At 43.4% G+C, this 21,701-nt stretch overlaps 1 protein-coding gene across 2 annotated transcripts in view; it reads left to right on the top strand.

Annotated features, from left to right (window-relative positions):
- The window catches only part of LOC310676138 (cholesterol 24-hydroxylase-like), a 28,804-nt gene extending 7,641 nt beyond the window's left edge, over positions 1-21,163 (top strand). The window contains exons 4-15 of one of the 2 annotated variants that reach the window (XM_083437530.1): positions 2,255-2,328; positions 4,708-4,794; positions 5,478-5,616; positions 6,671-6,781; positions 7,273-7,429; positions 9,183-9,245; positions 9,675-9,747; positions 11,247-11,331; positions 14,258-14,368; positions 15,755-15,843; positions 17,195-17,261; positions 20,801-21,163. In XM_083437530.1, the coding sequence (XP_083293656.1) occupies positions 2,255-2,328; positions 4,708-4,794; positions 5,478-5,616; positions 6,671-6,781; positions 7,273-7,429; positions 9,183-9,245; positions 9,675-9,747; positions 11,247-11,331; positions 14,258-14,368; positions 15,755-15,843; positions 17,195-17,261; positions 20,801-20,968 (1,224 nt within the window). In that variant the 3' untranslated portion in view covers positions 20,969-21,163. The remainder of the gene's footprint in view (positions 1-2,254; positions 2,329-4,707; positions 4,795-5,477; positions 5,617-6,670; positions 6,782-7,272; positions 7,430-9,182; positions 9,246-9,674; positions 9,748-11,246; positions 11,332-14,257; positions 14,369-15,754; positions 15,844-17,194; positions 17,262-20,800) is intronic. The other variant, XM_083437531.1, reaches the window with a different exon arrangement.
- The last annotated feature ends 538 nt before the right edge of the window (positions 21,164-21,701 follow it).

The following is a 21,701-nucleotide window of genomic DNA, read 5'->3' as shown; positions in this document are numbered from 1 at the left end:
GCACCATAATTCAAAAGCATCAGTACTTCGGCGATCAGCCTTCTTGATGGTCCAGCTCTCACTTCCATACATCACTACTGGGAAAACCATGCCTTTAACTATACGGACCTTTGTTGGCAAGGTGATGTCTCTGCTGTCTAGGTTTGTCATCGCCTTTCTCCCAAGGAGCAGGCATCTTTTAATTTCGTGACTGCTGTCACCATCTGCAGTGATCATGGAGCCCAAAAAAGTAAAATCTCTCGCTGCCTCAATTTCTTCCCCTTCTTTTTGCCAGGAGGTGATGGAACCAGTGGCCATGATCTTCGTTTTTTTTATGTTGAGCTTCAGACCATATTTTGTGCTCTCCTCTTTCACCCTCATTAAAGGGTTCTTTAGTTCCTCCTCACTTTCTGCATATCAAGGTTGTGTCATCTGCATATCTGAGGTTGTTGATATTTCTTCCGGCAATCTTAATTCCGACTTGGGATTCATCCAGCCCAGCCTTTCGCATGATGAATTCTCCATATAAGTTAAATAACCAGGGAGACAATATACAGCCTTGCCCTGCTCCTTTCCCAATTTTGAACCAATCAGTTGTTCCATATCCAGTTCTAACTGTAGCTTCTTGTCCCACATAGAGATTTCTCAGGAGACAGATGAGGTGATCAGGCACTCCCATTTCTTTAAGAACTTGCCATAGTTTGCTGTGGTCGACACAGTCAAAGGCTTTTGCATAGTCAATGAAGCAGAAGTAGATGTCTTTCTGGAGCTCTCTAGCTTTCTCCATAATCCAGCGCATGTTTGCAATTTGGTCTCTGGTTCCTCTGCCCCTTCGAAATCTGCCCCTTCGAAATCCAGCTTGCACTTCTGGGAGTTCTCGGTCCACATACTGCTTAAGCCTGCCTTGTAGAATTTTAAGCATAACCTTGCTAGCGTGTGAAATTAGTGCAATTGTGCGGTAGTTGGAGTATTCTTTGGCACTTCCCTTCTTTGGGATTGGGATGTAGACTGATCTTCTCCAATCCTCAGTTAAACATATCTTTTTACAAATCTCATTCATCATGTTATTTACAATTATTCTCCCTCCCCTCCTTTGGACTTCCCTCAACTCCCCCTCAGTTATTTAGTTTTATTTATTGTATCCTGATTTTCCTACACAAAAATAAAATCCCTTATCATTTCTCTGAAATATCTGAAATATCTGTTACTCAAATGAAATTGTGAAAGTTTATTCAAATCCTGCCAGTGAACCCAGTCCATTCTGTTGTTCTGCAAATAAACTGTAAATGGCTCCCAGACTCTTTTGAAGTCCTTTTTGTCCTTCTCTCGTAGTTTATCTGTTAGCTTAGCCAATTCTGCGTAGTTCATCAGCTTTTCTTGCCATTGTTCCTTTGATGGTATTTCTTCTGTCTTCCAATATTGTACAATCAAGATTCTTGCCACTGTTGTGGCATACATAAATAATGTCCATTTTTCTTTTGGTAGCTCTTGATTTTGAGATACCTAAGAAAAAGACTTCAGGGTGTTTAACAAAATTCATTTTAAACATTTTTTTCAATTCATGGTATATCATTTCCCAATATTTTAATGCATTTGCATTCCCACCACATATGATAAAATGTTCCTTTCTTTTCCTTACATTTCCAACACCTGTTATTTTCTTTCCTAAACATCTTTGCCATTGTTACTGGTGTGACATACCATCTATACATCATTTTCGTGTAATTCTCTCTTAATAGTATGCAATCTGTGAATTTTATATCAACTTTCCACAATTTCCCCCACACCCAGTTATACATATCTGAGGTTTCTCTGAATCAGCATTTGTTGATTCAGAATGTGTCTTACAAAAAGGCATTTAAAACTTTTGGGGGGAAATACTCTGACACCACTTTTGGGGTGAACTTTCACACATTGAACCCTCTCAAGGCAGAAAGGTGAAGACCTCCCAGCCCACCCCAAATTTAAATACCCCAAATCCCACACTCTAAACACTGGTGGGATGGAGGAAGCCCTGTATATCTTATTCCCTCTTCACAATTTTAGCGGAGGGTATTCATTGTGACCACATGAATTACCATATTTTTCTGTTTATAAGGCTATATTTTCCCCTAATTTTTTGAAGTTTAAAATAAGGAGTCGTCTTATACACGGATAGTGCATAGTGCATTTTCTTAATTTTGAGTCCCCCAAAATAGGGGCATCTTATACACATGTTATACATGTAAAAATATGGTATATGTGAATAAGGACTGACCAAATGATTTAATTTTAGGAGTTCCTGATGTTACCACAATACCCAAAGGATCCAGTTTCATATGGACGTCTTTTTAATTTATGCGGTGTACGGTAGGTAAGATGTACATAGCTAAGATGTGTGGGATGAGAAAATTCCATTGATTCAGAAAAAGGTTGTGATTGTTAATGCCACCAGGCAGGTGAATTTCCTCAGGCTCTGTTATATGCAGAAATGGATAGCGCTGAATAACTTAGGTTCAGGATTCCTTAAGGACCACCTAAGCCCTTATATCCCAGCCCAGTCACTGAGAATATCCTGAGGAGGACTGTTCATTGTCCCCCCATCTTAACAGAGTGCTGACTGGCTTCAGCTGGAAGTTCAGTATTTTGCTTTGCTAGTCCCAGGCTAAAGGATGTGGGTGGCGCTGTGGCTTAAACCACAGAACCTAGGACGTGCTGATCAGAAGTTCAGCGGTTCGAATCCCCGCAACTGGGTGAGCTCCCGTTGCTTGGTCCCTGCTCCTTCCAACCTAGCAGTTCAAAAGCACGTCAAAGTGCAAGTAGATAAATAGGTACCACTCCGGCGGGAAGGTAAACGACGTTTCCGTGCGCTGCTCTGGTTCGTCAGAAGCGGCTTAGTCATGCTGGCCACATGACTGTACGCTGTACGCTGGCTTCCTCGGCCAATAAAGCGAGATGAGCGCTGCAACCCCAGAGTCGATCACAACTGGACCTAATGGTCAGGGGTCCCTTTACCTTTACCTTTTAGTCCCAGGCTGTGGACCACCCTCACAGCATAGATTTGGCAGTCATCCTCACAGCTAACTCTCAGACATTTCTTGGGAGACCTATTTTATGTGGACAGGTCAATTTAGCTCTCATTTTTTTCCCTTCAAGATGAGCCTGTCATTTTAAACGATTATTTTGTACACCACCTTGATATTTTCTATGAGTGCGCAGTATACACATACTTTTTTATAAACAAATAAATAAAAAGTGCAGGAAATGTGGTGCGATCGAGGTGTCGAACCTATGAATTGGTGACAACAGACCCCCAAGTGCTGGATGGCATTTCTAAGCGGTTTCATACAGATATTGGAGCAGCGTAGGAGACAAGACTCAACAGTCTAAGGTATTGACGCAAGAGTATCCTATTGCCACTTTCTGGAACCGACACTGGAGAGAGATCTGGAAGCTCTGTCAATCAGAGATTATACACCTTTAGTGTCTGGAGAGGACAGTTCTTCAACTCAGTCTTGGGCTGATTAACACCCAATACCCTTTTAAATGTGTTGCTGGGCGGGGGGGGGAGGTATTGTTATGTTTTTGTGCTTGCTTTTATTATGCATTTTGGGTTTTCTCCCTCCTATAATTTTAATTAAATTTTCTGTTTTACATTTTAGAATATTCGTTTAAACAATCTTAAAATATCAGTGACTTCCGTTCTTCTCTTTCGATGGTTCATTTTGCATAACTTAAATCCCTGCATATTTTACATAAACTATACCATTCAGTATTCCATTATTCCATAAACTACATAAATAAATAAAACCTATTCACACTGTTGAATTTATCTTAATGCTGCCAACGTTTTCAAGTGTACACAATTTCCCCCCATATATTCAGTAAACATTTTCCAATCTTCTTTAAACGTATGTTCTTCTTCTTCTCTTAGGTCCGCAAGCTGTGCATATTCCATCAGTTTAAGTTGCCATTCTTCTCTAGTTAAGACCTGGCTCATTTTCCATTTGGGGGGTAACAAAACATGGGCTGCAGTAGTGGCACACATAAATAACCTTTTTTGACACCTGGGAAATTCTATCTGGATTATCCCCAACGAAAAGGACTTTGGGTTTTTTTGGGAAAGTACTTCTAAACATTTTTTTCAATTCATTATGAATTACTTCCCAATTCTCTTTTACTCTTTTACAGGTCCACCACATATGATAGAACGTACCCTTCTTTTTATTTTTATGTTGTGAACCACCCTGAGATCTACAGATGAAGGGTAGTATACAAATTTAATCAATAATAATAACAACAGGGTCAGTCTTTCACCAGGGGAGCAAGGACTCTTCAGGGGTACCCATGAATAAGCTTCTCCTCACAGATAGGCACAATTCTCAGGCAACACAGAAGCCCTGCATGGGGCTGTGAAGGTTCTGCTTAAATGTCTTCAGTTCCAGACACAGAGTGCTGGAACAATGTCTTTTTGCCAGCTTGCTGAGGTGTGTGTTTTGGTTTACTAGCTGTTAACTGGATCCCTCCTTCAGCTGACCTTTGGACACAGCATCTAGTGCTGCTCCTCTGTTTGACTTTTGCCACTCCTGTTATTAGATGTCTGTTTGCCATCAGACTGCGATTCTGTCACTGCCTTTGGCCAGCTGTCAGCTTCTGTGTCCATAAATCTCCTGGAGCAGGACAGTGGGTCAGAACAGGATATCAGAACTGGTCCTGAAATAGTAATAAAAATTCTCCACCTTTTTTCAGATTTTTAGGGAACGGCTTGGTGACTGATCGTGATTATGACCACTGGCACAAGCAGCGGAAAATTATGGACCCGGCCTTCAGTCGCAAGTAGATATTAAAACAGAATGTATTTTCTTAAGTGATGCTGCACATTTCGGTTCATGTTAATAACCTAACCACCTATCTCTAAATGTGCTTATGGCTCAATTTGCAGATAGCACTAACCCAAACAGCAACGATGGATGAATGTGCAGGCTTCTGGAGAGGCAATCGTGACTGTTTTACTTCTCTTGTTGCTGCTGTGAGCTAATCCATGATTTGGGTTAGCAGGTTGTCTGAACCAGGATTCATGGTTTGTCTCCCTCCAGACAAACCATAGGCAGTGTAAAACCAAGGACAAACCTTGGTTGCAGTTTGGCGCAAGACAAATCATGAGTGTGGGTTTGGGCAATAAACTAAGACAAACCACAGCTTAGCTCACAGCAGCAGGAGGACAGATGTGGAGAGGAGCAAAGTAGCCACAATCTCCTCTCTGGAGAACCAGCACGTTCATGCTAAGCTATAGTCCAAGTAGCTGTGCTGTGTTTCACCTCCATGTTGAAGGCAGAAAAAATTCTGTGTGTGTTGCTGGAAGCCACAGGAGGTGAAAGTAACCGTGTGCTTGGGTCTTGCTTGCTTGGCCACTGTGAGAATGGAATGCTGTACTGCATGGGCCATGGGCATGATCCAGTTTTCGCTCTTATGTTCGTTTCCACACCTTGGACAGCTTCCAGTTTTTATTAATTTCACAGTTACCTGATGGGCTTGATGGGGCCCTTTAACGAGCAAACAGAAGAGCTTATGAGGGTGCTGGATGAAAAAGCCGATGGAGAAACTGTGGTGGATGTGATGAGCCTGCTGAAACGCGTGACGCTGGACATCATTGCAAAGGTACTCGCCGGATGAATTTCCTGTTTCCATTAAGGAGCAGGGGGTGCCTCTCATTCTGAGTCAAATTGAGTCAAAGGGCAGCACAAAGGACAAGTTTCATATGGGAGAAAAGGGTGTTGGGAAGCCCTCACCCTTTGGGGCTAACACATCGGGAAAGAAAATATTACATTGAATGTCTGTTGAATAGAGCCACAGCACAAATAAATAATTTTTGCCAAGTATCTAGAGGAATGCTGCGATTCCCCAGTTCAACTTTCACCCAGCTGCATAAGACATGCAAAGCTGACATCAGACTAATAACAATGTGTTGTAACTATTTTTTTAATTGCTGTTGCTGTTTTAATTGTATGGAATTCATGTTGGCTGGCTTTAATAGTGTTTAGTTTTGGTTTTATTTTGTATATTTCTGTGCCAGGACCTTCAGGTGAAAGGCAGGCTATATATATATATATGTTAAGTAAATATATAACAAAATGTACACACGCATACACAGCCTGTTGTGTTTCTGACCAAGAAGCCAAGGGCTTTTTAACATTTCTGTAACTCAAAAACAAGCTGAACCCCACAGGTAAAGGTAAAGGTACCGTACGGGCCAGTCTTGACAGACTCTAGGGTTGTGCGCTCATCTCACTCTAGAGCCAGCGCTGTCCGCAGACACTTCCGGGTCACGTGGCCAGCGTGACGAAGCTGCTCCGGCGAGCCAGAGCAGCACACGGAAACGCCGTTTACCTTCCCGCTAGTAAGCGGTCCCTATTTATCTACTTGCACCCAAGAGTGCTTTCGAACTGCTAGGTTGGCAGGCGCTGGGACCGAGCAACGGGAGCGCACCCCGCTGCGGGGATTCGAACCGCCAACCATGCAATTGGCAAGTCCTAGGCGCTGAGGTTTTACCCACAGCGCCACCCGCGTCCCTTAACCCCACAGGTATAATGTACCAAAACATTTCCTCCTCTTTGGTGTTTAAAAGGCTTGAGAAATAGAGATCAAGCTTGAACTGCAAAGGAGGATGGCAGAATGCAAAGATGTTTTAGATCCCCTTTCTTCACATTATCAGGTAGCCTTTGGCCTTGAACTGAACACCCTGCATGATGAGAGCACGCCTTTTCCGCATGCGATGTCCACGATCATGAAAGGACTGGGTCAGTCACGCAATCCATCATTTAAGGTCAGTGCAGGCATTTCTCGTGGAACTCTGACCCTCTCTGAAGCATACATTATTGCTTGCCAAGCTTACTCCAAGAGTCTCGGACAAATCCGTTTGGGCAACTGGCAAGTGATGTTATAACTTAGTTCTTTTGCACCCCAGCATTCCTGCACTGCTAGATATAACTTTAAATTTTTTTGCTTGGGCTTGCCCTGTTCTTCCTACTTGTTTCCAGACTGCCTTGTACAACTGCAGGACCCGCATAGATTTTGCATAGCTGTTTTATTGCTGATCAATCAGCGATCTCTGATATGTGGGAATGGACCATTCAACACCTGCTGGTTGCTATTGCCTTCACAAAGGATGCTTGTCTAAGGGATCACAAACCGCCAATGGGCCACAGCTATCTTCTGTCTTAGCAGGTGGCTTTTGTTGACAGCTATGCCGTCCAGTAATATGTTCTTGGTTTTGCTCTGCTCTCCTCCTCATGATAGTATCTGCTATCTGTCTAGTATCTGCCAAAGTACAGGAAAGAAGTGAAAGAGGTTCAGGAGAGCTTGCTGCTGCTGCGCCGTTTTGGCAGCCAGTGTATCGAACAGAGACGCAAAGCCATCCAGAATGGGGAGGAGATCCCATTGGATATTCTGACTCAGATACTGAAGAGTGCAGGTAGGAGACTCCTTTTTTAATATGCTTTTTATTAATTTTCTGGTTTACACAATCAAATACAGTGGTGCCTCGCAAGACGAAAAGAATCCGTTCCGCGAGTCTCTTCGTCTTGCGGGTTTTTTTGTCTTGCGAAGCAAGCCCATTAGCGGCTTAGCGGATTAGCGCTATTAGCGGCTTAGCGGGCTTAGCGGATCAGCTGATAAGCGGCTTAGCGGATCAGCTGTTAAGCGGCTTAGCTGCTTGGGAAAAAGGGGGGGGGGAGGAAAAAAACCCCGCAGGAACTCGCAAGACATTTTCGTCTTGCGAAGCAAGCCCATTGGAAATTCGTTTTGCAAAGCACCTCCAAAACGGAAAACCCTTTCGTCTAGCGGGTTTTCCGTCTTGTGAGGCATTCGTCTTGCGGGGCACCACTGTACAAAAATTTCATCCATCGTCCACTCATTTCCTTATCCGCCGCTCTGCCGAGCCATGACTTCCCTTGCCCCCTCCAACCGGTTTTCCTTTTTCAATCTACTTCCCGCAGTCTCTTCTTATTTTCCCAGTCCACGCCGTAAGATTTATTTCAGTCCTGCTAGTATCTTCAGGTTCCTACACTTATTATTTATCTTTTATCTTAAAAGACTGGCTGGTTAATTGGTGTGTCTCTCAATGCCCTGTCTCCTAGAGGTGTAAGTTCCAGCGTTATAAACCACAGTAATCTCCAATTTCCCCTTCTATGCTGTGTTATTTACATAATCCATAAATTTACTCCAGTCTCTTTGGAATTTTGGATCCTGCAGGTCAGTTTTGCTAGTTCCACGTATTCCAGCATCTTCGTTTGCCACTCCTCCACGAGTGGTAATTCTTGTACTTTCAATTTTTGGGCAAACAAAATTCTAGCAGCAGTCATTGCATACATAAATAACCTTCGATCCACTTTTTCAATTTCCTCTCCCATCAAGCCCAGCAAAAAGGCTTCTGGCTTTTTGGGAAAGGTATATTTAAACATCTTTTTCACTTCATTGTAAATCATTTCCCAAAATGATTTTGTTTTCTCACATGACCACCAGATGTGGTAAAAGTCACCATCCTTATCTTTACACTTCCAGCATAATTTACTACTCATCCTAAACATGTTTGCCAATTTCACGGCTGGCAAGTACCATCGCCACATCATTTTCATTGTATTTTCTTTTAAGATGGTACATGCTGTAAATTTTAAGTTCTCGTTCCACAGTCTCACAACACTGAGTATGATGCATGGGTAGGAGACTCCTTTTGAAGGAATCATAGAATTGGAAATGACCAAATATAGGATGGGGAACACTTGGCTCACTAGCAGTACATGTGAAAAGGATCTAGGGATCTTGATGGACCACGAGCTGAACATGAGTCAACAGTGTGATGCAGCAGAAGCAAAAAAAAGCTAATGCTTTTCTAAGCTGCATCAACAGAAGTCTAGAGTCCAGATCAAGGGAAGTAATAGTACCACTCTATTCTGCCTTAGACAGACCACACCTGGAATACTGTGTCCAGTTCTGGGTGCCACAATTTAAGAAGGATGTTGACAAGCTGGAACTTGTGCAGAGGAGAGCAAGTAGGACAATAAGAGCTTTCTGACAGTAAGAGCTGTTTGACAGTGGAACAGTCTCCCTTGGGATGTTGTGGACTCTCTCCTTGGGGGTTTTTAAGCAGAGGTTGGATGGCCATCTGTCATGGAGGCTTCCTTTTGGGCAGGGAGGTCAGCCTCACTCTTGATTTTCTGTCTTGACAGCTGAGGAAGGGGACTGCGATGCTGAAATTCTCCTGGACAATTTCGTCACTTTCTTCATTGCAGGTTGGTAGATCTATATTCCGTTTTCCCTTCCATCCTTTAATTATGAACTGACCCAGACCCTGCGATCCTCCTTTGAGGCCCTTTTTCCTGGGCCTCCTCCGTGAGAGATCTGGAGGGTGGCAACGTGAGAACAAGGCCTTTTCTGTGGTGGCTCCCCGCTTGTGGAATGCTCTTCCCAGGAAGGTTCGACTGGCTCCTTCATTATATATGTCCAGGCACCAGGCAGAAATGTCCCTCTTCAACCAGGCCTTTGGCTAATTAAACAATCTGTTTCCTTTTAAACTGAGTGGTGGTGGTGGTGATATTGTTTTTATTTGTTATTACGGTATGTATTTTTGTGTTGTAAACCAACTGTGATCTTCGGATGAAAGATGGTATAGAAATTTAATAGATCGTAATAGTAAAGTAATTAGATTCTCTGTCCTGCAGGTCACGAGACCACTGCCAACTTGTTGTCTTTTACCATATTGGAACTGGGACGGCAACCTGACATATTGAAGAAGTGGGTGAAGTTCGCCATTCCCTTTTATTCTTCGTTTATTTGTGTTTTTATTTTTTAGCAGGTCCCTCCTACCCGTTGACGGTCCGTTGAGTTATTTTATGCACTCTGTGTATGTCTAATGTGGTACCTCAAGTTACATACGCTTCAGGTTACAGACTCCACTAATCCAGAAATAATATCTTGGGTTAAGAACTTTGCTTCAGGGTAAGAACAGAAATCATGCTCTGGCGGCACAGCGGCAGCAGGAGGCCCCATTAGCTAAAGTGGTGCTTCAGGTTAAGAACAGTTTCAGGTTAAGAACGAACCTCCAGAACGAATTACGTACTTAACCTGAGGTACCACTCTATCCAGAAACTGGAGAAAAGAAAAGGAGCTCAAGGTGGCGCACAGAGTTCTCTTCCTCCACATTTTATCTTCACAACAGCCCTGTGAGATAGGCTAGGCTGGATTTGAACCCTGGTCTGCCAGGTTTTAGTCCAACACTCCAACCATTATACGGGTTGCATCTCCCTTCTCTCTAAATGTGTTGAGCTGTGTCCTGGATTATAACCACCCAGGGCACCTAAACTGGCTATGATTTGGGAGCAATTATTTCTTATCTTTGGACGAACCAAACCAATATGCATTTTGACTGTGTGAGTGAATTATGGTGCTGCTTAGTCCTAGGAAGGTACCGTATTTTTCGCTCTATAAGACACACTTTTTCCCTCCTAAAAAGTAAGGGGAAATGTGTGTGTGTATGTGTGTGTGTTTGTTATGGAGCGAATGCAGGCTGTGCAGCTATCCCTGAAGCCAGAACAGCAGAACATAACCTCTTGCTGTTCTAGCTTCTGGCGTAGCCTCTTCAGGGCAGGGGAAGCCTTCATCCCGCTGCCCTGAAGAGGCTTCGCGCGGCTATCCCAGAAGCCAGAACAGCGATCCTTCTTGCTGTTCTGGCTTCTGGGATTCAGAATTTTTTTTCTTCTTGTTTTCCTCCTCCAAAAACTAGGTGCATCTTATGGTCTGGTGCGTCTTATAGAGCGAAAAATATGGTAAATACAGATACAGTGGTGCCGCGCAAGACAAAAAGAATCCGTTCCGTGAGTCTCTTCGTCTAGCGGTTTTTTCGTCTTGCGAATCAAGCCCATTAGCGGATTAGCGCTATTAGCGGTTTAGCGGCTATTAGCGGCTATTAGCGGCTATTAAAGGCTTAAGGGATTAGCGGATTAGCTGCTAAAAGGCTATTAGCAGCTTAGTGCCTTAGAAAAAGGGGGCGGGGAACGAAAAAAACCCCCCAGGAATCGCAAGACATTTTCGTCTTGCGAAGCAAGCCCATAGAGAAATTCGTCCTGCAAAGCACCTCCAAAACGGAAAACCCTTTCGTCTAGCGGGTTTTCCGTCTTGCGAGGCATTCGTCTTGCGGGGCACCACTGTACTTTCAAAGGTAGATGTCTGCCTTTTAGCATAATAAACAATCCACAGACATTTGAGTAACGTTTCTCCTGCATTTCCTTCTTAAGACTTCAGGCTGAAGTGGACGAGGTCGTTGGGGTGAAGAGAGATGTTGCCTATGAAAATCTCGCAGAGCTTAAATACTTATCACAGGTACACTTGGAGAATGCTCTGAAAAGATCCTAGTTGCACAGCCATTAAAAGTAAGACATTGGTTTTAAGATGAAACTTGAGGCCTTGTTTTAGAGCAAAGAATATCTCAAAGCTCTTTAGCTGTAATATTAACACTGTGAGAAAAAAATAATTATCAGTTTCTCGTAAGGAATTCTCATTGTGAGAGAAATCTTATCTCATAGAATCATAGAGTTGGAAGAGACCACAAGGGCCATCGATTCCAACCCCCTGCCAAGCAGGAAACACCATCAGAGCACTCCTGACATATGGCATATGGTTGTCAAACCTCTGCTTAAAGACCTCCAAAGAAGGAGACTCCACCACACTCCTTGGCAGCAAATTCCACTGTCAAACAACTCTTACTGTCAGGAAGTTCTTCCTAATGTTTAGGTGGAATCTTCTTTCTTGTAGTTTGGATCCATTGCTCTGTGTCCGCTTCTCTGGAGCAGCAGAAAACAACCTTTCTCCCTCCTCTATGTGACATCCTTTTATATATTTGAACATGGCTATCATATCACCCCTTAACCTTAACCTCCATTTCTCCAGGCTAAACATGCCCAGCTCCCTTAGCCATTCCTCATAAGGCATCGTTTCCAGGCCTTTGACCATTTTGGTTGCCCTCCTCTGGACACGTTCTGGTGCCCAGAACTGGACACAGTACTCCAGGTGAGGTCTGACCAGAGCAGAATACAGTGGCACTATTACTTCCCTTGATCTAGATGCTATACTTCTATTGATGCAGCCCAGAATTGCATTGGCTTTTTTAGCTGCCGCATCTGCTGCATCAGCCTCCAGAAGAGTAAGTGTGATACTGTGATACCTTTTTAACTGTTCAAACACTGGATATGCAATAACTCTAATTCTTCCTGGTCCATCCCTGTAGCAGTAGGGAAGTTCAACTACTGCAAGTAGAAAGTCCCTTAGTGCTGGAGCAGCCAAGATGGTACTCTCCAGATGTTATGGATTACAGGTCATCATTTCATCATCATCATTTTTTAATTTCTATACCGTCTTTCTATCTTACAATGCTCAAGGCAGTTTACAAGCTGAAGAAACAAACAAAAAAAAAAAGGAACATCTTATAACAATCTAATGCAATACAAAAATGTGATAATACTTTAAAATAGGCAACCTACATCAAAAAAGTAACATTCAACAATCATTAGATAGTATTAAATAATAATAACATATAAAAGTTAAACAGAAATCCACTCAACAGTTACAATAAATAATTTCTAAACTATAATCAATAAAACAACGGCAAGCCACAGTACATAAAATAATACAATACAAATTGAGAAGCAGAGACTAGAGGGTGGAGCAAGGCAGGTGGGAGGAGGCCTTGCCTGACGGAGTCTCTCCCCTCACAGTTCTTCCTCCAGGTCACCAGCCAGTGGTTAGGGATGGTGGGAGGGCGCTGCATTAACTATCTCTTTCTTACATCACATTGCTATGTGGTCCTTTCATTCGGGCATGATGAAATAAATATGTCTCTGTTACTCATTTCTTGTGCACAGATCTTCTTATTAGGTTGTGCTTCCTTTATGCAGTGGTACCTTGCTTCTCAAATGTAATCCGTTCTGGAAGTGCTTTTGACTCTTGAAACGTGGCTTCTGATTGGCTGCAGGAGCTTCCTGCACACAAGCGGAGGCCGTGTCGGACGTTCAGCTTCCGAAAAACATTTGAAAACCGGAACACTTACTTCCAGGTTTTTGGTCTTCGGGAGCCGATTTGTTCGTCAACTAAGCTGTTCAAGAACCAAGATTCCACTGTACATTCTATAAACTGTTCTGTTCTATATTCTGTTACCATTGCATTCCCCGAGCACTCAGAGAGCATTGTTTTGATTGGGGGGGGGGGGCTGCAATCCTTTCCCTTGCACAGCATGCCAGTTTTTGCTGTGTTTGCCCTGTCTTCTAATTTTCAGTTTTTAAAGAGCTAGGAGAACTGGCAGTCTCTCCTGGGGACTAGATAGCAAACTATTGCTGCTAGTAGGATACTCATATAACAATGAAGCGGTAGACAAGGCTCACTTTTTCTGGGTCTGCAAAATGAACAATCTTGGTCTGCATCTGATGAGTGCTTATCTGGGAGTCAGCCCCACTGAACACAGGGGCTGCATTTGGCCACAGCATAGCATTCAGAGAGCAAGCCTAGCTTCCCGCTGGGTTCTTGCACTTTCCCCTTCCCTCTCTTCTGGTATGGTAACAAGAACATCAGAAACTTCCGTTCCTGGTTTAGATGAACCACAATTCAGTGTGTCATCAGAACACTAAATACAGTCGTACCTTGGTTTTCAAAAAGCCCAGTTCTCGAACGTTTTGGCTCCTGAACGATCAAAACCCAGGAGTGAGTGTTCTGGTTTTCGAACGTTCTTTTGGAAGCCGAATGTCTGATGGGGCTTCTGATTGGCTGTAGGAGCTTCCTACAGCCAATCAGAAGCCACCCTTTGGTTGCCAAACATTTCGGAAGTCAAATAGCCTTCCAGAACAGATTTTGTTTGACTTCTGAGGTACAACTCTTCTGTTTAATATTTTGAAACTTTAACTGCTCATGGATGTGTTTGAAGAAAAGAGGGAGCAGTCAAACCAAGGGAGATAATTCTTGTAACACTAAACCATGGTTTGCCAATGCTGCCAAAGCAGCTCATTGAGACGTAATTCTGAGTAGGCATGTGTAGCCTTGCGCTGTAGATTTCTCCCCCCACCCCTCTTCCACAAGAAAAATACAAAGTAGGAAACTTACAGGGGAATTAAGGCTGAGAACAAGTTATTAGTGCAAATAGCCCCAATAAACTGAACTGACTTTCTGTGGGAAGAATTCCAGATGAAAGCCCAACCCTTCCATTTAACAAACCATGCTAGTTGGTGAAAAGAAATGGCTCTTTTTACCTTTACCCTCTTAGGTTCTCAAAGAATGCCTGCGGTTATATCCACCAGCTCCAGGAACTGTCCGCTGGACCAAAAAGGAATGTGTCGTTGAAGGAATCAAAATTCCAGCAGAAACCACTTTAATGGTGAGTCTTGTTTGAAAGCCATGTGCTGTTATCTAACACATTGGAATTCAACACCAAACTTCCCCTGATGCAACAGACTTTTATGTCCAGGGCAATATATGTGCTGTGATTCTCTATGAGGATGAGAAAGCAGCAGAATCTTCTCATGGCTTGTGGTGGGGATGGTGAATGGGGAGAAGGCCTTCTCAGTAGTGGCACCCACCCTTTGGAATGCCCTCCCATTAGATGCCAAGGAAATAAACAACTATCTGACTTTTAGAAGACATCTGAAGCCAGCCCTGTTTAGGGAAGTTTTTAATGTCTGGTGTTTTGTTGTATTTTTAATATTTTGTTGGAAGCAGCCCAGAGTGGCTGGGGAAACCCAACCAGATGGGCGGAGTATAAATAAGTTGTTGTTTATTATCCTTACTGTGGCAAACCTAGGCAAGAGACATAGTAATATCTCAAAGACTGTGCTGAATAATTTCTTGGTTCCTTGCATCTCTCTGCGATGAATAGTAATAATTGCTGAGTAGGGCCATGCATTAGGATTGCCATATTTCTAAAAGTAAAATTCCTGAGGCCCACAAAGTTGTTTAGCTTTTTTTTTAAAAGGAAATCACCAAAATTATTGAGCTTTTTTTGGGAGACCTCTTGGAGCTGTTTCCACTGCTCCCCACACAGATGCCATTTTTACACCCAAAAACCTGTCTACCATGCATGGCTAAGTTAAAAAAAAAAAGTTACGCAAATCTGCTCCTTAGAATGACTAGCAGAAGCAGAATTAAATTGTGCAAGCTGTAAATTATGTGAAATGCAGGATGACATGCAAATTAACTTACCTCGCAATCCTATACCTGCCTACCCTGTCAAGTAGAGGAGATTACATATGGCATATAGGATTACAATGTTCATTTCATAATTGATACAGGTTGCAGTATTAGGTTTCTGGATTGTTGCAGAATTTTTCTTCTTCCTTTAATCACAGAACGATTGGTTTTGTACCCCACTTTACCAGGCAAATTTTCCACTCAAAGCAGCTTTTAATGTCTAAAATAACACAATAGTTTAACAAAACGATGTTGAGCTATAATGAAGCAATGAAATAATAAAGGGGGGAGGGAGAAAACGCTAAGTGATAATTGTATGCTAGGAAATGTGTACCTAGTGGGGGTGTTCAGTGTGATCACTTATAGTTATTATTAAATGCCTTTAATATTTCTTTGCTCACAGTTAAGTTGCCTTGAGCCCTTTAGGAATAAGGCGATGTATGTTCTGTGCAGGACTAATCGGGGAAAGGAACCAGGACTTGATTAAAATACTGTATGCATTTGCCTCTAACTTTGAACAACCAATGTTTTTGAAGAGTCATATATACAAATGTAAACTGTTCTGTTCCCTTGGCAGTTCAGCAGCTATGTCATGGGACGTATGGAAAGGTTTTTCAAGGATGCGCTGGTCTTTGATCCTGAGCGATTTGGCAAAGACCAGCCAAGGTGAGTCCCTTTGTTATTTGTTCTAACAAATCATCATCATCAATTTATTTATACCCTGCCCATCTGGCTGGGTTTCCCCAGCCACTCTGGGTGGCTTCCAACAGAATATTAAAATACAATAGTCTATTAAACATTAAAAGCTTCCCTAAACAGGGCTGCCTTCAGATGTCTTCTAAAAGTCTGGTAATTGTTCTTTTTGACATCTGGTGGGAGGACATTCCACAGGGCAGGTGCTACCACCGAGAAGGCCCTCTGCCTGGTTCCCTGTAACTTGGCTTCTCGCAGTGAGGGAACCGCCAGAAGGCCCTCAGCACTGGACCTCAAAAATATGTGGTGACTGTCATTGAGACATACTACTAATTCTTAAGATTTTCAGAGGGCTTGAAGAAAATATCAGAAATTTTTGAATGCCAAACACAACATTAGGACAGGTATTGGAAGTGTCTGCCGGGTAGGGGTGTAGGAAGGCATCCTTTTCTATTGCAACCCATCTTCGTTGTGTGCAGTGCTGTCTCCATTCTGCTGCAGTTTGTCATCTGATTAAAAAACTTACATTATTCACCTCGCTGTCTGCTGCGGTGGGATTTCACGTTGTTAATTACATTATTCCATCCCGTTCATTTCGGTGCAAAGGAAATGCAATACACACAGAGAACCAATCATAATTGATTGCATATCACTTGCAGAATGAAAACAACAGCAACAGTGAATATTGATTGTATTTCCTGGATTGATTTCCATTTGGCACGTGGAACGAATAAGCAAGCATCAAATTCTCCTGCGTCTGTAGCAGCAGACTATAAAATTTTCTGCCGCGTGTTGGACTTTTTAGATCTTTTCCCTTACTTGTGATAAAAACTTAAGAGTTTCCAGTAAATGGCAACATTCACAAAATTATTTAACTTATTTAGGGTTGCTACGTGACCAGGGATAAAAACAGACTTGGCTTCTTTCTGTGCTTTTTAATAGCAGCTTGATCCGTAGAAATTAATCGACAGAGCTTTTTTGGGCGTAAGCAGATATCAGGAAGTGACTATGACTATTGTCAACCTGCTATTCAATACAACACCTAAATGGGAAGGTTCATTCATAAAGCAAGGTCCCAGGTTCAGTCCTCAGCATTTCCAGGTTGGGCTGGGAAATATTCCCTGTCTGAACCCCTGAAGATCTGCTGCCAGCCAGTGTAGACAATATTGAGCTAGATGAACCAATATCTGACTCTGTATAAAGCGCCTTACTGTGTTCCTATGTTCATTAGCAGCTGTAATATATGCTGTTGCTTAGAAGGAAGCCTGTCTGGTGTTTTCAAAACCATCTTATTCTTGTCTGTCTTGTTTTTGTGATGCTTTAGGCCGTCCTTTTGCTATTTCCCATTTTCCCTGGGACCTCGTTCCTGTATTGGGCAGATATTTGCACTGGTAAGTAAAGCAGTCCGCTGGTCAAGTGATGCAGAAGATAGGTCCCTTTGTTTGAATTGCATCCCCTCCTCTTCTGCTTTTATGGAATCCTACTTGCTGCTGCGGGAGGCAGGTGGTGCTGTGGGTTAAACCACAGAGCCTAGGACTTGCCGATCAGAAGGTCGGCGGTTTGAATCCCCGTGACGGAGTGAGCTTCCGTTGCTCAGTCCCTGCTCCTGCCAACCTAGCAGTTCGAAAGCACGTCAAAGTGCAAGTAGATAAATAGGTACCACTCCGGCGGGAAGGTAAATGGCGTTTCCGTGTGCTGCTCTGGTTCGCCAGAAGTGGCTTAGTCATGCTGGCCAGATGACCCGGAAGCTGTACGCCGGCTCCCTCGGCCAATAAAGCGAGATGAGCGCCGCAACCCCAGAGTCAGTCACAACTGGACCTAATGGTCAGGGGTCCTTTTACCTTTTTACTTACTGCTGCAGGCAGGAGTGGAAGCTGAGTTAAGGTACTAGTGGAGTAGCAAGGTAGGATACCCAATGGCAATCTCAAGGATGCCTCAAAATTTTTAGTGGAAGAAGCACCATTTTATAAAGCAAAGATGAAGAACCTTAACCCCCCCCCCCCGGTGTCGTTGGACTTCAACTCCCATCAATATGAACCAGCATGGCCAAAGCCATGGTTTCGGAAGCTGGTGTCATGGTCCGGTTCATGGGCAATCGAAGTCCCAGCTGGGGACGTCAGGACTGGGGGCAAGATGGCGGGGTGGGAGCAGGAGTCAAGAAGCCAAGGGTCCGAGGGTGAGGAAGCAAGGAGTCATGAAGGCAGGGGTTCGAAGAGCAAGGAGTCACGAAGGCAGGGGTCCAAGGAGCAAGGAGTCAAGGAACCAAACACAGCAAGGCAGGGAACGTGTTGCTGTGGCAAAGAGCTCTGAAGGGAAATGCTGACCTTATATCCCTTCCCAGCTCTTGCCACCAGCTGCTGTGAGTTACCAATCGGCCTCACCTGTGCCTCTTCAGAACAAACTTAGGAAGGCCACAGTTCTGGTCACAGGGCCTGGCTCCTGCACGCACCCCTGACAGCTGGCTTCTTTCAACAACCCATAGTTAAGATCAACGATAGTTTAGAGTTCCAGACAGAATGCTAAACGGTGGTTATTGGAAATCAGAATGGGAAGCTTCCAAACTGATGGAGAAGAGAAGGGAGCATGTGAGTTCAAGGCTTACTTAGACTTGTTCTGGTCATCCTAAATTATGGTTTTAACATGCGGATGGGGGACCTCAGGCCCAAGAGCTGAATGCAGCCCATCGAGCCCTTCTATCTAACCCTTGAAGACTACCCAGGTGAAACCACTCTCTGGCCTTGCTACTCACCACCCTCAAATGCTTTGGATTGGATGGAATTGGTCACTGAACTGTGGTCATGCATCTTGCTTGCCCAAATGGAGGATGAAAATGGGTCTCAAAGGTGCATCCGGAAACATGGCTGGGACGTAGCATACTGTGAGAGTCCTCACTGTTGCTCAACCCACCTCTTTCCTCTGGCCCTGCCCCCTTACAAGGCTAGCACCCCCTTAAAAGTTAACCAAAAAGGAATTAGGCCCTTGGACTAAAATGTGCTGCAACAATCAAAACTATAACTTTTTTCTAATCCAAAAAACAAACAAAAACCCCTTGGTTTGGGCCTTCAAAGGTACTCAGTTAAGGTAATTGAAGGTGACACCTGACCAGTGATATCTGTCACCTCTGAGTGCACTTTCAACCAAGGAATTTTGGTTACACAGATTTACAATTGTCTTTTCACCATTTTCAAGTCTGAACAAGTGGCTGGTGGCTGACTTGCACATGTAGTTTTTAAGAGCGAGGTGTCTCCCCAATCTGGCATGTGCTCTGGGAGCGATGTACTCAGTCTAGGAACTTCGTAGTCACTGTGGTTTGGGATTTGTGCAATCAGGGTGTAACCAGTGAGGAAATAGCAATATACTGTAATGTAAGGATCTAAGGATTTCTTAAAACAAGGCCACCAGAAACTGTGTACAAAATTGTGTAAATTGAAGGAGCTCTTGAAATATGCTCTAGGAAGGCTCCCATTTAATTTGGGTTGCAAAATACATTATTACTTAAACATGCTACAGTTGTGGGAAGCAATAATAATAATAATAATAATAATAATAATACAGTGACATCTTACTTTGTGGCAAATTGTGTTAGTGCATAATTGGGTATTGGTAGGTTTTGTTATAAGGATGACCTTGTGGTGATTATACACCTAAAGTTGGCAATTTTGGGGGAATGATAACTGAGACAAATCAGACGTGTTATTAGGTTTGCTTTATATTGCTTATATTGCTTTATATCAGCTTAGGATGCAGGGCCACAGAATTGGGCCCACAACACTGACTGCACACTGGATATAAGCTGTGCATCTGAGCCCATGGGAAACCACTAACAGAGACTGTCCTGAAAATCTCAGAGATGAGGAAAGAGATATAAGGTATCAAGGAATCCAGCTGGCACTGTAAAGAAAGAATTAAGAGTGTACTTAGAGCGTGTTCCTGGTCCTTCCTTCCTGAATTGTTGAATTGTTAGGCATCACATGACATCAGGTGGTCAACAAGTACCCACCCACCTGTCAGAAGTGCAGAGAGTACCTTGGTTCTCAAACCTAATCCGTTCTGGAAGTCCATTCCAAAACCAAAGCATTCCAAAACCAAGGTTCGTTTTACCATAGAAAGTAATGCAAAATGGATTAATCTGTTCCAGACAACCCCTAAAACAGCAATTTAACATGAATTTAACTAACGAGACCACTGATCCATAAAATGAAAGCAATAATCAACGTACTGTACTATAAAATAAATAAGACAGCATTGTAGATGATAGAAATAGTTATTGTTTGGATTGGAGGGTGGGGGGCTTTTTATCCATTTCCACAGTCATACAATCAATCAGTCAGTAGGTGAACTGGGTTCCACACAGTCACAAAAACAAATCAAAAGCCTCAAAAACTTAATCCACTCTGGAAGTCCATTTGACTTCCAAAATGTTCAAAAACCAAGGTGCAGCTTCTGATTGGTGCAGGCGCCCCGGAAACAATACCCGGCTTCCAAAAAACATTTGAAAATCAGAACACTTACTTCTGGGTTTTCGGCATTTGGGAACCAAGGCGTTTGAGTACTAAGGCGTTTGAAAACCAAGGTACCACTGTACTGGATTGGGGCTGCCGGTTGCATGCTGATTTCAGGTTTAACTCTCTGTATTGTGGTCCAGGAGGATTCCAAGGCAAGTGTTCTCTTACCCCGTGTGTCCAGAGAATATATAGCTATATTTGAGCACTAATTTGAGCAAGGGGGGAGAGTCTTGCTGCTCTCAGTAGGTGGTGGCAGTCAGTATTAGCTGGTAAGCTAATTCCTTTATCGACCACCTGGGGAGAAGGGCTTGTGAAGGGACCCCATGAAGGTCACACAGAGTCACTTGGAAGGACAGGATGAAGATGCAATAAAATTAAACACACCAAGCTCACTATTCTGTTTTGGTTTTCTTTGCTTATAACAGATGGAGGCTAAAGTGGTGATGGCCAAGTTCCTGCAGCGGTTTGAATTCCAACTGGTCCCGCCTCAGAGCTTTAAGATTATGGACACAGGAACACTGGCGCCATTGGATGGTGTGGTGTGTCGGCTGAAGCCACGCCGTCAGATGGGCGGGGAAGGAGATACTTACTAGAATGTGTTTAAAAGTGCACTTTATACATGGAGAGAATAATTGGGCGCACTCTTCCCACCTTGGATCAAATCTACACTTCCAGGTGTCATAAGAAAGCTGCAGAGATAGTGCAGGATAGTGCACACCCCGGAAATGATCTCTTTCAGCTTCTGCCTTCTGGAAGAAGGTACAGGGTCATAAAGACTAGGACTATCCGCCTGAGAAACAGTTTCTATCCAAATGCGATTTTGGTTTTAAACGCAGTGTAAGGTAGTCTCTATGGGAGTATATTGTTTTTATTTATGGGGTATCGGAGTTTTTAGGGGGCTAAACAGGCTGGGATAGCAGACACAAGAACACACATCCCCCCAACCCCTGTGGGTCCGGCTGCCCTCCAGTCATTCACAAGATGCTTTTATGTAAAGCAGTATCATGGGTTCACATGGTTTGAAATCAAATGTGTGGGGCTTTGCGAGTGCCGCCAATCAGTTGATCTGGTGCTTGCCAAGAGCACAAAGCTTTGTAGATGCCAATGATCTGCTTGGACCCCCTCATCTCTAAAACTCTAACAAAACAGTGTAAGACACCACAATAACTATTGCAGAGCACTTTACAAGCTGCAGCCAGCTTCCTAGTCATTTTTGCACTTTTTTGTATTCATATAAAATTAGCCGAGAGCACTTTTTAAGTTGATGGGTAGTGGTGGTGTAGCACCCTGCTTGTGGTTAACGCTTAGCTGGAATGAAATATTCAA

The sequence above is a fragment of the Podarcis tiliguerta genome (genome assembly GCF_965153285.1).
Source record: "Podarcis tiliguerta genome assembly, chromosome: 1".
NCBI classification, from domain to species: domain Eukaryota; kingdom Metazoa; phylum Chordata; class Lepidosauria; order Squamata; family Lacertidae; genus Podarcis; species Podarcis tiliguerta.
This window is presented reverse-complemented; position numbering and strand designations above follow the sequence as displayed.